Source organism: Rattus rattus, chromosome 3 (genome assembly GCF_011064425.1).
Source record: "Rattus rattus isolate New Zealand chromosome 3, Rrattus_CSIRO_v1, whole genome shotgun sequence".
Lineage (NCBI taxonomy): Eukaryota > Metazoa > Chordata > Mammalia > Rodentia > Muridae > Rattus > Rattus rattus.
The window spans coordinates 157896615-157911116 of NC_046156.1; the positions used below are offsets into that span (position 1 = coordinate 157896615).

A 14502-nucleotide genomic window follows, 5' to 3' on the forward strand; every position below is an offset into this window, starting at 1 on the left:
AGAATAAAAGGAATCCCCCAATAAAATAAAATACATTTAAAACATATTTGTGAATAGAATTAAGACAATTCAAACTTTTCCCAGTCAAAACTCTGTATAAATTGTCTTAGAAATTAAGACTAAGCTAGGAAGATGAAGAGTGCCCGGTCTCTGGCTTCTTTCATTTTTTTTTTTTTTTTAACAATTTTCCTGCTAAGTGACTCACTCTCTTCTGAAGTTCTCTTGAATTCAAGGAATGGCAAGACTTATCTGTAAACATCTTTATGACAAGGAACCAACACTCCTCCCAAGCAAAGAGCAAGTCTAGTAAGAGGAATCACCTCCCAAACGAGGGAGGGCAGTTATCTAGGGTGGGAGGCTGGAAGTTGGCACCGGAGAAATCACCTCACAGTAAACAGACTGTCCGGGAGCCATGACATCAATAACGAGTTCTCCAAAAGCCCTTGCAAGATCAGGCCTTTACTGGCATAAGTGACCCAAGCCTTGACCAGATCACCTGACCAGATAGCAGCCTGTCATCTATGCAAACCACAAGCCCCTCCCACTTCCCTTTTCCTCTCAGAGCCTGGAAGACAGACTGTATAAGCAAACCCCTTTATCTGTTTTTCTCATAATGGCTACCTTAGTAAAACCCTTTTCTCTGTCATTCATCATTATTTGTCTCTTTGGCAAACTGAGACAAGGTGACCAAACATAAGTCTGCTGGGATTCCTGGGACGGGCTTTTCACTAAAATTTCATTAACGAGGGTACTAAAGCAAAACAAAATGTGCACGGAAATCATGGTAATCCCAGTATAATTATGACTAATACTCCAATCACATATAAATTAACAACAATCAAATTACTTTACCTAGTGTTTTTCAGTCTGAAAAACTAAGAACAACTGTAAAGAAAGATCAAACCTGGGCATGGTGGTACACACCTAGTAACCCAGAACTATGGAGGTAGACCCAGGATTACAAGCCCAGGATTGGCCTAGCCTATCTCATAAGTCCTCATCTGTCTAGCTCCCTCCCTCTTCCTCCTCCCCCAACCCCGTGTGTGTGTGTGTGTGTGTGTGTGTGTGTGTGTGTGTGTGTGTGTGTGTGTGTGTGTGTGTCTGTGTGTGTCTGTGTGTCTGTGTGTGTGTCTGTCTGTCTGTCCGTCCGTCAGACTGGCTGGCTGGCACAATGCAGTTAGAAAATGGGGTTGGAGATTTAGCTCAGTGGTAGAGCGCTTGCCTAGGAAGGGCAAGGCCCTGGGTTCAATCCCCAGCTCCGAAAAAAAAAAGAACCACAAAAAAAAAAAAGAAAAGAAAAGAAAATGGCGCCGCGGGCTGGAGAGATGGCTCAGCAGTTAAGAGCAGTGACTGCCTTCCAGAGGTCCTGAAAGTTCAATTTAGCAACCACATGGTGGCTCACAACCATCTGTAAAGGCATGTCTAAAGTCAGTGACGGTGTACTCATATACATGAAATAAATAAATAAATCTTAAAAAAAAAAAGAAAAAAGAAAAAGAAAATGGCGCCGCAGAAAGACAAGAAGCCTATGAAGTCAACCTGGAGGTTTCATTTGGACCTTACTCATCCAGTAGAAGATGGAATTTTTGATTCTGAAAATTTTGAACAGTTTCTACGGAAGAAGGTTAAAGTCAATGGAAAAACTGGAAATCTTGGAAATGTCCACATTGAACGCCTGAAGAATAAAATCACAGTTGCTTCTGAGAAACAGTTCTCAAAAAGGTATTTGAAATATCTTACCAAGATATACCTTTAGAAGAATCATCTCCGTGATTGGCTTCGTGTGGTCACATCTGACAAGGAGACTTACGAACCTCGTTATTTCCAAATTAGTCAAGACGAAGATGGTTCAGAGTCTGAGGACTAATTGGCCTTTGCTTTTAATAAAATGGAAATATGCTAAAGAAACCTAAAATCAGACTTGTTGAGCAAATAAAAATCATTTTACTCGGGGCTGGAGAGATGGCTCAGAGGTTAAGAGAACTGACTGCTCTTCAAGAGGTCCTGAGTTCAATTCCCAGGAACCACATGGTGGCTCACAACCATCTGTAAAGGGATCGATACCCTCTTCTGGTGTGTCTGAAGACAGCAACAGTGTGCTCACATACGTGAAATAAATAAATAAATCATTTTTTTTTAAATCATTTTACTCAAAAAAAAAAAAAAAAAAAAAAGAAAGGAAATCTGTGAACAACTTGGCATGTGTCTGTCTGTCTGTCTATCCATGGCTGGCTGGCACAATGCAGTTAGAAAATCTGTAAACAACTTGGCGCGCGCGCGCGCGCGTGTGTGTCTGTCTGTCTGTCTGTCTGTCTGTCTTTGTCTGTTCATGGCTGGCTGGCACAATGCAGTTAGAAAATCTGTGAACAACTTGGCGTGTGTATCTGAAATATGAAAAGCATTTAATCTGAAAGGCTGTGAGGAGTGAGCCTTTCCAACCCAACACCTTTTTGTTTGTTTGTTGTTTGATTTACACAGGGTTTCTTTGTATAGTCCTGGCTGTCCTAGAACTAACTCTGTGAGACCAGGCTGGCCTTGAACTCACAGAGATTTGCCAACCTCTGCGTCTGCTAGGATTAGAACGATATATTTATGCACACTCTATCTCTTCATGTGCACCTGCATACCAGAAGAGGGCATCAGATCCCATTTTAAATGTTCCTGAACCACCATGTGGGTACTGGGAATTAAACTTGGGACTTCTAGAAAAGCAGCCAGAGTTCTTAACCACTGAGTCATCTCTTCAGCCCTCATCTAACACCTCTAAGTTGAAACCAAATAATATAGCAGAATACTCATCTTAAATTTCTATGGCTAGGAGGTAGACAAGTGTGAGACCTACGTTTTGTCCCTAGCACTGCCCACATGAAGTCAGTTGTGTCGGACGGCGTTTTGCTAGGGCAAACACATGAAGGAGTGTTTTCCTAAAGCAGTCACGGGAAGGAACATTTCCCTGAAGCGGACACAGGAGAGAGGATGCTCTGCTAAAGCAAGCACATGAACGGACATGTAGATCCTTTGCTAATGACACACATGTGTTAGTCCGCCTTAACTGCACAGTTGAGCGCCTTTTGTCGGGACTCCATAATAGAAACTTCTGGTGGTGTGCTGTGGTGTCTTGCAGCTTCTGCAATTGGCTGAGTGATGTCGGCAGACCCATGGAGAGCATGAGATGTTTGGAAGGAGTATAAATAGGACTCAGTGGACAGTGACAGAGGTGGGCTTGGCTTGCTGATACAGCTAGCTGTGTGGTGCTTGTTCGTGTCAAAGCTTCCCTGAGAGGCATAGCTAAGAACGCCTGGCATCCCTCCTGTCAACTCAGCTGAGGCCTGATCCTTCCTGCTAGGTTGTGCCGTCACTGTTGCTATCCTGACATTACTGAACTGAACTGCTGATATATCCACGAAATGTTTGCAAGTGAAGAATTCCCATATACCAAGGGGAAGCAGCCTTCTGCCCTGGCCCATTCTTGACCCTTTCAGGCCTTTACAGATTCTTCAGATTTCAGATGAAGCATTCCATATTAATATAAAAGTACTTCAAATGCATTCAAAACTTAAATAAGATACTTAAGCTAAACAGAGCAACCTTACATTACACAGTGCTTCACTTAGCAGTCAGTCTAGGGTGGAAGAATAAACAGGATTCCCTAGTGTAAAAGATCAAGATCCCGCCTCCATCTAAACTCACTAGTATGTGACTGAGCCCGCTAACATACCAAATTATTACTTTCCACATCCATAAAATGAGAATGAGGAACAGTCACATGCCAAGAGGCTGTTATGAGAGTTAAACAAGGTGTCCTGTATGTCTGTATATACAATGTTAACTGCAAATAGTAGACTAGTATTTACTGTAAATACTAGACTTTATTTCAAAAATATAAAGCACATACAACAAAACGCACCTTTCTGGGGGGAGGGTTAGTTCATGTATGTTTATTCTATGTTTTCAGCCTTTCAAAAAAACATTGATCTTACCTACTATATAAAATAAAATACACACACACACACACACACACACACACACACACACACACACACACCTCTACGGCATCCTCTAATGCAGGAACTTCCTGAGAAGGGAAGGTTATGTTTTTCACATAACTACTGCCCAGAATAGTTTTACTAGCAGAAAGCAGGTATGAAAACCACAGGTCAGAATGTAAAACGCCTCTAACGTTTAATCTAGCCCCTATTTTATATTAAGGAACTGCCTTAGGAGACTCTCTAGATTACATCAGCTAGTTGTTCGTTTCTGCACCGATGGGCACACCCTGATACTGGCTTCAGGCCCACAGAGGTAGCACCACGTTGGAAAAGAATCATTTCTTTTATTCTTCCAACATCTCATTCTATGGCACCGTTTTATGACTCCTGCCACTTCATTTTCTTCACCTAACTAAACAGGCCTGTTTTGTGAGCACACTAGCAAGCTGGCTTCATATAAGTATGAGCCAGGCATGGGGGAGAGCCTCTAAGCTACCTGCCACCTGGGGAGTGGAGGCAGGAGGACTGCAAATTTGAAGCCAGTCTGAAGTAATCGTTAGTTCAAGGCCAGCCTGAGCTACCTTGTGAAACCCTGTCTAAATCAAAACAGAAACAGCATGAAGGAGCAATGACTTCCCAGAGTGCAGAGTGGAGAGTTGATTAACATAAAGGTCAGTGAAGGAGCTCCGAACAGTCCTTTCCACGCGGGCTCAATCCCCAAGGCATGAAAAATACTTTCTGTACTACGGTCAGCATATAGAAAATGAATTTTTCCTTCAACTTGAAAAAAAAAGGGAACCAGTGTTACACAAAGTCACTATTTAAATTTTTATCATTGGAGAATAACTCAAAATTGTATAAACAAAAACATATACTTCGATGTCTGAAAGGTACATATAAAACATTTTCGGCTAAAACAGACCAAACTGGGCTGGATGCCAATTTAGTTTATAAAGTACTATCAACTAATTTTATGCTACTGATAAGAATTTTAACTTCTAAAGACCATTATGGGATTTATAGGCACTGTCTAAGTGCTGTGCTGTGTATGAACACTATCCCATTTCTAGACACAGCTTGTTCACTGCCCAAGGGCTGGGAAACCACCTGTGAGCACAGAACCCAAGACAGGTCACACAGTGACACTCCAGTGTAGTTTTGCACAACTGAATTCAACAGTACTAATGACATCAAATAAGCACATTATAGAAAGAGAACATCAGGTTTAATACCTTATAAAATATGTACAAAACTTGAGCATTCCTGTGAAATACAATTCAAGTCATAATTGTAAATGTAATTGGATCCTCTGATACAATGGAAAGGTCTAGTGGGTTATCAAAAAAGCATGTAAACTACGAAAGATAAAAAGGCACTTTAACCCCAGATTTAAAATCATCTCTCAAGTGTAAATATATATTTACAATTCTTAAATTCCACATACTCGTTAATTTTATATGATCTTAAGTGTTAGGAAAAAATGTAAAATAATCCTATTCATTTGTTAAAGTCAATATAGGAAGAAGAAGAGTGGTAGGAAAGGTGGCCGACAGAATGTATCCCTACGCAGGTGGAAACAAAAGGCAGGTATGCTTGGATTTGCAGAGTCATAAACAGACTTAGCTAAAACTGCCTTTTAAATAGGCAGTCTCAGCTTCAGATGTCACCCTTAAGGACCCAGTTTCACAGGAAAAGTGATTATAAATAGTACACGCCTTTAGTTCCTGCACTGGTCTGACTAGCATTTCCAGAGGAATTTTGAAGCCCTACCTGAAAACCAAAACAAGACACTAGAAAAGTGAGGCTGCAGTGCCTCATTGGACAGTCTACCTGGGGGAACACACTTGGGTATCAAGACATACCTCATACCTGTCATACAAGACACTGTCTAGTGTGAGTGTTCACATCACAGCTCACACCAGGACCTTTCTCTACATTTAAAACCTCAAACAACATTTCATTCTTAATACAAGAATCAATGTTGAAAATGTAAAATTCTTAATTGGAGTGTTCAGCCCAGTCAATTATCAAAAGCCATTTATAAAATGCTTCAATACTGGAGACAGGAAACGGATGGTATTAAAGCTATGGAAACTTTGTAATGATCACAAAGTTTTAACTTCCCAGACGAGAGTCCAAAGTCAGTTTGCCTCTGGGGAGAACTGCAGACACCAGGCAGGTAGATAGATGCACCTCTCTCTCACTTCTCCGGCAACCAGCATCTGTCTAGGTTTTCCGTCTGTCATAGTCTCCCACCATCCTCTTGATGTGTGATAATTTGCTCTTCAACTGCTTGCAGTAATTCTTCTTGCTTTTATAATCTGCAGACTGAGACCGAGAAAGTGAATCACATAAATGCAACAAACTAAAGAACAAGACTCTGCAATTATCACTGGACAGACCAACTACGGTCAGGACAGACCCTCACCCAGAAACTCCATGGGTTTCTGTTTTGGTTGGTTTGTAGGCTTTTTTTTTTGGTTTGGTTTGTTTAGTTTTTCTTTGCTGGTTTTTTTTTTTTTTTTTTCGGAGCTGGGGACCCAACCCAGGCCTTGTGCTTCCTTGTAAGCGCTTTCTAACCACTGAGCTAAATCCCCAACCCTTTTAATATTTATTTATTTATTTTATGTAAAGTACACATTTCGCTGTCTTCATGCACACCAGAAGAGGGCATCGGATCTCATTACACATGGTTATGAGCCACCATGTGGTTGCTGGGAATTGAACTCAGGACCTGTGGGAGAGCAGACAGTGCTCTTAACCACTGAGCCATCTCTCCAGTCTCTTCCCTTTTTCTAATGTTTCTTTTAGAGAGAGAACACACCAAGTTGGGTAGGTAGACACAGAGGTAGGGAGGACCTAGGAGGAGTTGGAGAAAGGGTTAAACATCAAAATTGTATAAAGAAAATTTAGCTTAAAAAAATAGGTCTCGGGGGCTGGAGAGATGGCTCAGTGGTTAAGAGCACCCACTGCTCTTCCAGAGGTCCTGAGTTCAATTCCAGCAACCACATGGTGGCTCACAACCATCTGTAAAGAGATCCGATGCCCTCTTCTGGTGTGTCTGAAGCAGCCTACAGTGTACTTATATATAATAAATAAATAAATCTTTAAAAAAAAAAAAAATGGGTCTCAGGGCTGGGGAGATGGCACTCAGGAGGCAGAGGCAAACAGATCTCTGAGTTTGAGGCCAGCCTGGTCTACAAAGAGAGTTTCAGGACAGCTAGGGCTACACAGAGAAACCCTGTCTCGAAAATCCAAAAAAATAAAATAAAGTGGATGATTAAACTCTATTTTAGGGGGCTGGAGAGATGGCTCAGCGGTTAAGAGCACTAGCTGCTTTTCCAGAGGTCCTGAATTCAATTCCCAGCACCCACATGGTGGTTCACAGCCATCTGTAATAGGATCTGACGCCCTCTTCTGGTCGGTCTGAAGATAGCAACAGTGTCTTCATACATAAAATAAATAAGTTTAAAAAAAAAATTCTATTTTAGTACAACACAACCCTACATAATGATAAGAATAAATGAAAAACATACACAAAAGCACAAATAGATCTCTTGTTTTTCCTTCTCTCTCTGGGCCCATGATTTCTTTTTATTCAAGTTATTTGAAGATAAACAAGACTGATCTATAATTTGAGGGGATGGTATAAGACCAGGAGAGGAGTAAAAACGAGGAGCTCTTAACATTACTAAAAATGTATTTGTTTTTCTGGGTGCCAGGAATACAGGTGTGAGCAGTTATTTATAGATATACTTCAGCTTTAAAGGACGATTTTAGGGCCGGGTATGGTATGTATTTGACCCCAGCACTTGAGAGACAAATGAAGGTGGATCTCTGTAAGTTCGAGGCTAGCCTGATCTACAAAGCTGCACTGTAGACTAGCCAGAGTTACCAGTGAAACCCTGTCTCAAAAACATTTTAGAAATCACTATAAACAAATAAAATTAAAGTTCTAACTCCTCAGTTATAATGCCCATATGCAAATAACAGGGATTTTGTCTATAATCAGGATAGGTACATATGAAAGGTACAGTCATTATAAACATTATTTAAAAGTCTCAAAACTGGATACTTACTCCCTTAACTTGCTTTAGTCTGTTATATTCATCAGCAGCAGCCTAAGGATAAGAAATAAAAAGAAAAAAAAAAGGTTATTTAAGCATTTTTCTCCCTCAAAAATAGTACTCTTTGGAGCTGGAGAGAAGGTTTGGTTGTTGAGACTGGGGCTTTCCAAGCACCTAAAAGGGCGAGTGTAAGCCACACACACCCACTCTATACAGTTCTAACAGTCACAGCTCAGTGAAGCCTCCCTTACATGTCTAGGCCTTTGACTGCCTTAATTCCCTCTCAGAGTATTTACTCGGACAGTCCTTTCTACAGATAATGTGAGCACAGTCATGCTCTCTGAGCTGCTCAGACATCAGGTTCCTAATTAGAATTTGGGTTCTCTGCAGAGAGGGACATAAAATTTTATCTTTCTAACCTTAGCATTTCTAAAGAACCGAATACACAAAAGCTGATTAATAAAAAAAAGGTTTACCAAAATCTCAGATAGAAGCTATAAAACAATAGATAAATCAAGGTCCAGTGACTTCACATACCTCAACTGAAAACTGTTAAGTATTCAATGAGTATGAGCCTCCAGTGAGCATACAAAGTGATGGGGAGGTTTATCTACTAATACCCAAGGCGGTCGGAGGAGCCACCTAGCGCAGTGCTGGGGAAATGTAGTTGGTATGATCCTGATGGGTAACTGGAATGTTTTAAATGCATGCCCTCAGGATTAACAGTTTTGTATTTTAGCATTTGTTTTAACTGCACAAGAACACACGAATACAAAACTTGCCAGCATCTTTTCCGTATCAGAATACTTCCGAAGAGATATCATTCAGTAAATTATGACACAACCATAAAATTAAAAATTCTACAGCTACAAACTGGAAGTCCCAGCACTAGTAGGCAGAGGCAGGAAGACGAAGGGTTCTAGGTCAGCCTACGATACAGAGCCAGGTCCTGGATCACTAAAAGTACACTTTTATTATTGATACCAAGCAATACCGCAAACCACTTCTGTGTAAGAGTAGGAAGTAAAGCCATGCTAGAGCACTGTTTTAAGCAGCAGTGGGAGGGAGCCTGCCCAGTGTGTTGTCTATCTCTGCAGACAGAGGGGGGGGGAGGAGAAGGGAGAAGGAGGAGGAGGAAAAGAAGAAGAGAAGGAGGAAGAGGAGGAGGAGGAAAAGAAGAAGAAGAGAAGGAGGAAGAGGAGGAAGAGGATGAGGAGGAGGAAGAGGAAGAGGAGGAGGAAGAGGAGGAGGAGGAGGAGGAGGAAAGGGGGGGGAAGAACCAGGTGAGACAACACATGCCTGTAATACTAGCAACTAAGCCAGAGGACTTTAAGTCCACCTGAGCTACACAGCGACATATGAGACCTTGTCTTATGACTTTCAAACAGAAAAGTGAACCCAAAGGATGAAGGTAACAGTACATAGAAAGTGACCTGTGGTCAAACTAGAACAATTCGAGCCGCTGTAATATGTGCTACACTGGTCAAATTGTCACCTGCTGTTTGAGCTCACTGCAACGCAGGCTCTGGAAGCAGGAGTGCCCATCCCCATCAGACTCAAGCATGTTTGTGTCAAGGGTCCTCTAAAACCCCTTATCTGAGAATGGATTCACCCACCTTGTACTCTATGGCAGGGAGAGAAGGGACAGCCCACGGAGGCTACTATTGTCTACCCCAAGACAGAAAAGTGTCGGCAGTGGGAACCAGTAGCTTAAGTTCAGCCATGGGCAGCTCTCATGAGTGGAGAGAAAGCTCAGCTGGAACAACAGCCTGAAAGCGGCTTCCCCGGTCAGTTTCTGCTGGATGTTTGCACACCGCTAATTTGCTGTCATTCGCTCTTATACTTGAAAACCTAACTCAAGAGGACACTCTGCTTGGCCCCTGTACTCGTTCAGGAACTCCAGCTGGATGCCACTAAAGGGACTTGCCCAGTCAATTTTTGGTGACTAGTTTAAGTGCTTGTTTAATGATGCTTTCGATCTCTCTCTCTCTCTCTCTCTCTCTCTCTCTCTCTCTCTCTCTCTCTCTCTCTCTCTTTCTCTCTCTCTCTCTCCTCATGTAACCCTGGCTGTCTTAGAACTCATCATGTAGACAAGAATGGCTTCAGAATTGGAGATCCTACTCATGCCTCCCAGATGCTGAGATTAAGGGTGTTGACAGACACCAAGTCCCACCCAAGAGACACACCTTTTTCTATGTGTCCAATTCTGAGTAGAGGTTTTTACAATAAAAATGAATTGTTATCTATATGTAGAAAAATTAATATGGCCATTTTCTTTTAAATAGGAATTGATACATTTATGTATTTAGACTAATGCTTTGTAACTTCTAAATTTAAGTGTGTGTGTGTGTGTGTGTGTGTGTGTGTGTGTGTGTTTGTGTGTGTGTGTGTGTGGTTTAAAGGGTAGTACATGCCTGTAATCCCAACATTTAGGAGTTTGGCAACCAGACAAGGTGGCCCACGTCTGAAACGCCAGGACTTGGGAGATGGTGGCAAAAGTATCAGGAATTCAATGTCATCCTCGGGTATATAGTGAATTCGAGGTCAGCAGGAGGCAAAACAACACAAAACTGAAAAGACAGACAACTTACCATGTACTCTTCGCTCTCCTCTCTGTAGTCATCCAGTTCTCTGTCGAGACGAGAGAGCTCTTTGTTGACTTCGTCGAGTTCTGCCAGTAAACTCTTATACTCCTGTAGACCTGCATCAAAATTTCTCTTGTAGAGTTGTCTCTGTTGATCTGAAGTGATAGGTGGATATTCCCTGAGAATCGGAAGAGAAAATGATTACCTAAGTACCTTCTGCACATATTAAAAGCCAGTGGTTCCTTCAAAGACGGCACACTGGTAAGGAATATAAAACCATACCCTCTTGTTTTCTGCTGTATCCTAGGACACAGGTGGGATGCCATGAACTCCTGCTAAGAACTATGACAGAAAACGTAAGGGTACTCTCCCTATAACACGTCACCTATTCACTGTAGAGGGGCTCAGTCTGAAGTGGCTAAAGGTGGGTATTCCCTTCCTCGCTCACCTCCAATCACATCCCTACCGAAGCCAAATGCTTGTCAAAAAGGATGTCATTTGGTCCCATAACTGTGCCCCCTTGCTAAATCTCTGGACGAGCTCCCCGGAATGACTTTAGACCTGAAAACATGGCTCAGTAGCAGACCATTTTCCTACATTGTGTACAAGCAAGGTTCTGGGATTAAACCATAGTAACACACACACACACACACACACACACACACAGATTATGCTTTTTATATTGCCATATTACATACTCATATTTTTACAAATAAAGGCAAATGTGAAATGTAAGGTTTTAGCTAATAAGAATACAATGATTCTCACTGATGATACTACGGCGTGCTAGAACACTTATGCTGAAAGTCTTTAAACAATGCTGGAACACAAAGCCAGTTTTGATTACCTCAGAACAGCTGGCTGGGAGCGGCTGTTTCCTGCTACCACCTACCATCTTCAGACAAGCTTATTTATTTATTTTTGGTCTTATTATTCCCAAGTGGAAAGAGCTTATCTGTTCTCTCATTATAAAAGTATGCATTAAAAAAAAAAAAATCTCACACAGAGGCTGGAGGCGTAGCTCAGTACTCAAGTGCCTGTATAGCGTGTGTAACACCCTAGGTTCAATCTCCAGCATTAAAACACACACACACACACACACACACACACACACACCCCTACAAAAACAAGTTCACTGCATAAATAAACTGGCAATTCATGAAAGTATGACGAACTAATGCTGGAATTCTAAGGCCATCAAGATCAACGGGCAGAAGTACTTGCCGTCAAGCCTGAAGACATGAGTTTGAACCCCAGGATCAACATGGTGAAAGGAGAGGAGTGACTCCATCAAACTGTCCTCTGACAGCCCACGCACGCTCTCACACAGATGCATACAAGCATGGGCTCGAGCACACACATGCACATACACAGTGCCACACCCCAATAAAGAAAATGTAATAAACAGTCTGGACTCGTCTGTCTGAACGTGCCACCTATTCCCTGCATATGAAGCTGACACATCCAAATGCCCACTGGGAAGATTCTTGAAGCTATGTCAAAGGATGATGAAGCTCCGCAAAACATGGGACTTAAATTTTAGCTCGAAAAGTCAATAAAGTGTCTTCATTTTACAGAGAGGAAAACTCTATTTTTTGATTGAAAGGAAAACAAAAACCTTGAGGTTTCTCAGTATTCAGGTAAATGTTCCATCATACAAGTTAGACAAATATCTCACAGATAGATGAACTGACCAGGCCAAAAAGACTCTTGTGGGTAAAGAAAACAAGGTGTAAGACTCATATATCAGTGGTGCTGGTGCACGCTTTAATCAGGGCCAGCCTGTCTACAGAGCTAGTCCAAGATAGCCAGGGCTACACAGAGAAATACTGTCTCAAACAAAAGAAAATTCATAAGTAAAGCATGCCAAGCTATTTATCCATGCCCCACCCACATCTCCTAACTTGAGAAAGCATGGTTTATAAGCCACCATTCATGCTGCAAAAATGTTTGATGAGCTGGATAGTGGTATACACCTTTAGTACCAGCCAGCACTTGGGAGGCAGAGGATGGCGGATCTCTCAGTTCAAGGCCAGAGAGTGACGAAGAGACAGAGAGAGAGAGAGAGACAGACAGTCAGACAGACAGATAGAGACAGAGAGACAGAGAGAAAGAATATGAAAGAGAGAGAGAGAGAAGGAAGAGGAGGAGGAGGAGGAAATGAAGAGAACTCACACACACACACACCAGTATTCGGAAATTTTATAATCAGTCCAACACAATTCCTCTACACTCATGTTTTATTTCTCAGAAAGCCTTTCTTGAGTGTCTCTTGGCAGAAGAGCCACCACAGGGAGAAGGGTGTGAGAGAGACAGACATGGTTACATCCAAACAGAGCCCTGCACTTCTGTTTTATAAAAGGGCACCAAAGGAAAACACAACCCTCCACACTGTCTCGGGACCTGAAGGGGAAAAATGAGATGACACCATGACCCCAGTTTCCAAGCCAACAACCCCAAACCTGGCCTGTCACCAGGGTGATAACCAGACTGCTAAGGGGCTCCGGAAGAGAAGGGCCTTACCTGACCCAGTCCTCCTCCAGCTCATCGCAGGACTCGCCACCTGTCGTGTAGTCGGTTTCATAGTGGTCTGGGTCTGTCCTCTTCACCTTCCCTGCTTTCCCCTTCGTGGGAGTCCTTTTAGAAGGTGTTTCTAGGTTATCATTGCTGCTGTACCGAGGCTGCCTGAAGTCATCCACGGACAAGGTCAGAGGAATCTCCTGGGCTACTTCTGGCACCCTAGTGAAAACACAGGAGGCCACTGCTCAGAGAACGAGTATACTTTGACTCTGCCACCACCCTGCAACAAAAAGGGAGCAAGACATCCCCCACCCCCCCACACACCCCCACCCCCCCCACCCCCCCCACCCCCCGTCGAGGGCGCTCATCCGAGTTAATATGCCTCCTTGAGCAGACTCGAGGATTCCTGCATTTGGTTTCAAACACACAAGCAACTTTAAAGATCTGATTGGGGGAGGGGGGTCGATGTTTAAACCTCGAAGTAAAATGGATCTCACACTTCCTTTCAGGAAGTCCAGACTAAGCTATAAGAGGTGTTTATTTGCCCTGTGCCAGGGACTTACTCAACAAAAGACTTGTTAGGAAAATAATGAGCACAATTCTTTCCTACAGGTTCTTCCAGTCCCCAAGAAAGTGTGTGTGTGTGTGTGTGTGTGTGTGTGTGTGTGTGTGTGTGTGTGTTTGCATGTGCGCACGTCAACAAAGATGCAGCTTATCCAATAAAGACAGGCTCTTTGCAACAGTATATTTTTTAAAGATTTATTTATTTATTATATATAAGTACACTGTAGCTGTCTTCAGACACAACAGAAGAAGGCATCAGATCCCATTACAGATGGTTGTGAGCCACCATGTGGTTGCTGGGATTTGAACTCAGAACCTCTAGAAGAGCAGTCAGTGCTCTTAACCACTGAGCCATCTCTCCAGTCCAGCAACAGTATTTTTATGTTACCTATATAGATTATCCTTTCCAGATGAAAGTTTGAAAAGTTACAAAATTTAAGCTAAAAGGCTTCCTGGTTTTGAAGTAGTAACAAATGCCTGTCATCCCAGAATTCAAGAGGTTAAAGCAAGAAATTCGTTGTGTCATCTTGGGTAGGCTACACAGAGAGACCCTATCTAAACACCCACCCCCAAAGGACGGAGTTTATTAAATATTCTTTTTTTTTTTTTTTTAAGATTTATTTATTTAATGTATGTGAGTACACTGTAGCTGTCTTCAGACACACCAGAAGAGGGCATCAGGTTACATTACAGATGGCTGTGAGCCACCATGTGGTTGCTGGGATTTGAACTCAGGACCTCTGGAAGAGCAGTCAGTGCTCTTAACCGCTGAGCCAT

General features: G+C 42.4%; 1 protein-coding gene and 1 pseudogene across 1 annotated transcript in view; one reads left to right on the forward strand and one right to left on the reverse strand.

The window, feature by feature from the left end:
• Positions 1 to 1501: 1501 nt before the first annotated feature.
• LOC116895607 lies at positions 1502 to 1950 on the forward strand (annotated as a pseudogene).
• Positions 1951 to 6012: 4062 nt separating this feature from the next.
• Positions 6013 to 14502, reverse strand: part of Ocln (occludin) — a 47258-nt gene continuing 38768 nt past the window's right edge. Inside the window, exons 6-9 of the mRNA XM_032898729.1 lie at positions 13165 to 13380; positions 10648 to 10819; positions 8069 to 8110; positions 6013 to 6317 (exon numbers count right to left, since the gene is read on the reverse strand). Of these exons, the coding sequence (XP_032754620.1) occupies positions 6216 to 6317; positions 8069 to 8110; positions 10648 to 10819; positions 13165 to 13380 (532 nt within the window). The 3' untranslated portion in view covers positions 6013 to 6215. The remainder of the gene's footprint in view (positions 6318 to 8068; positions 8111 to 10647; positions 10820 to 13164; positions 13381 to 14502) is intronic.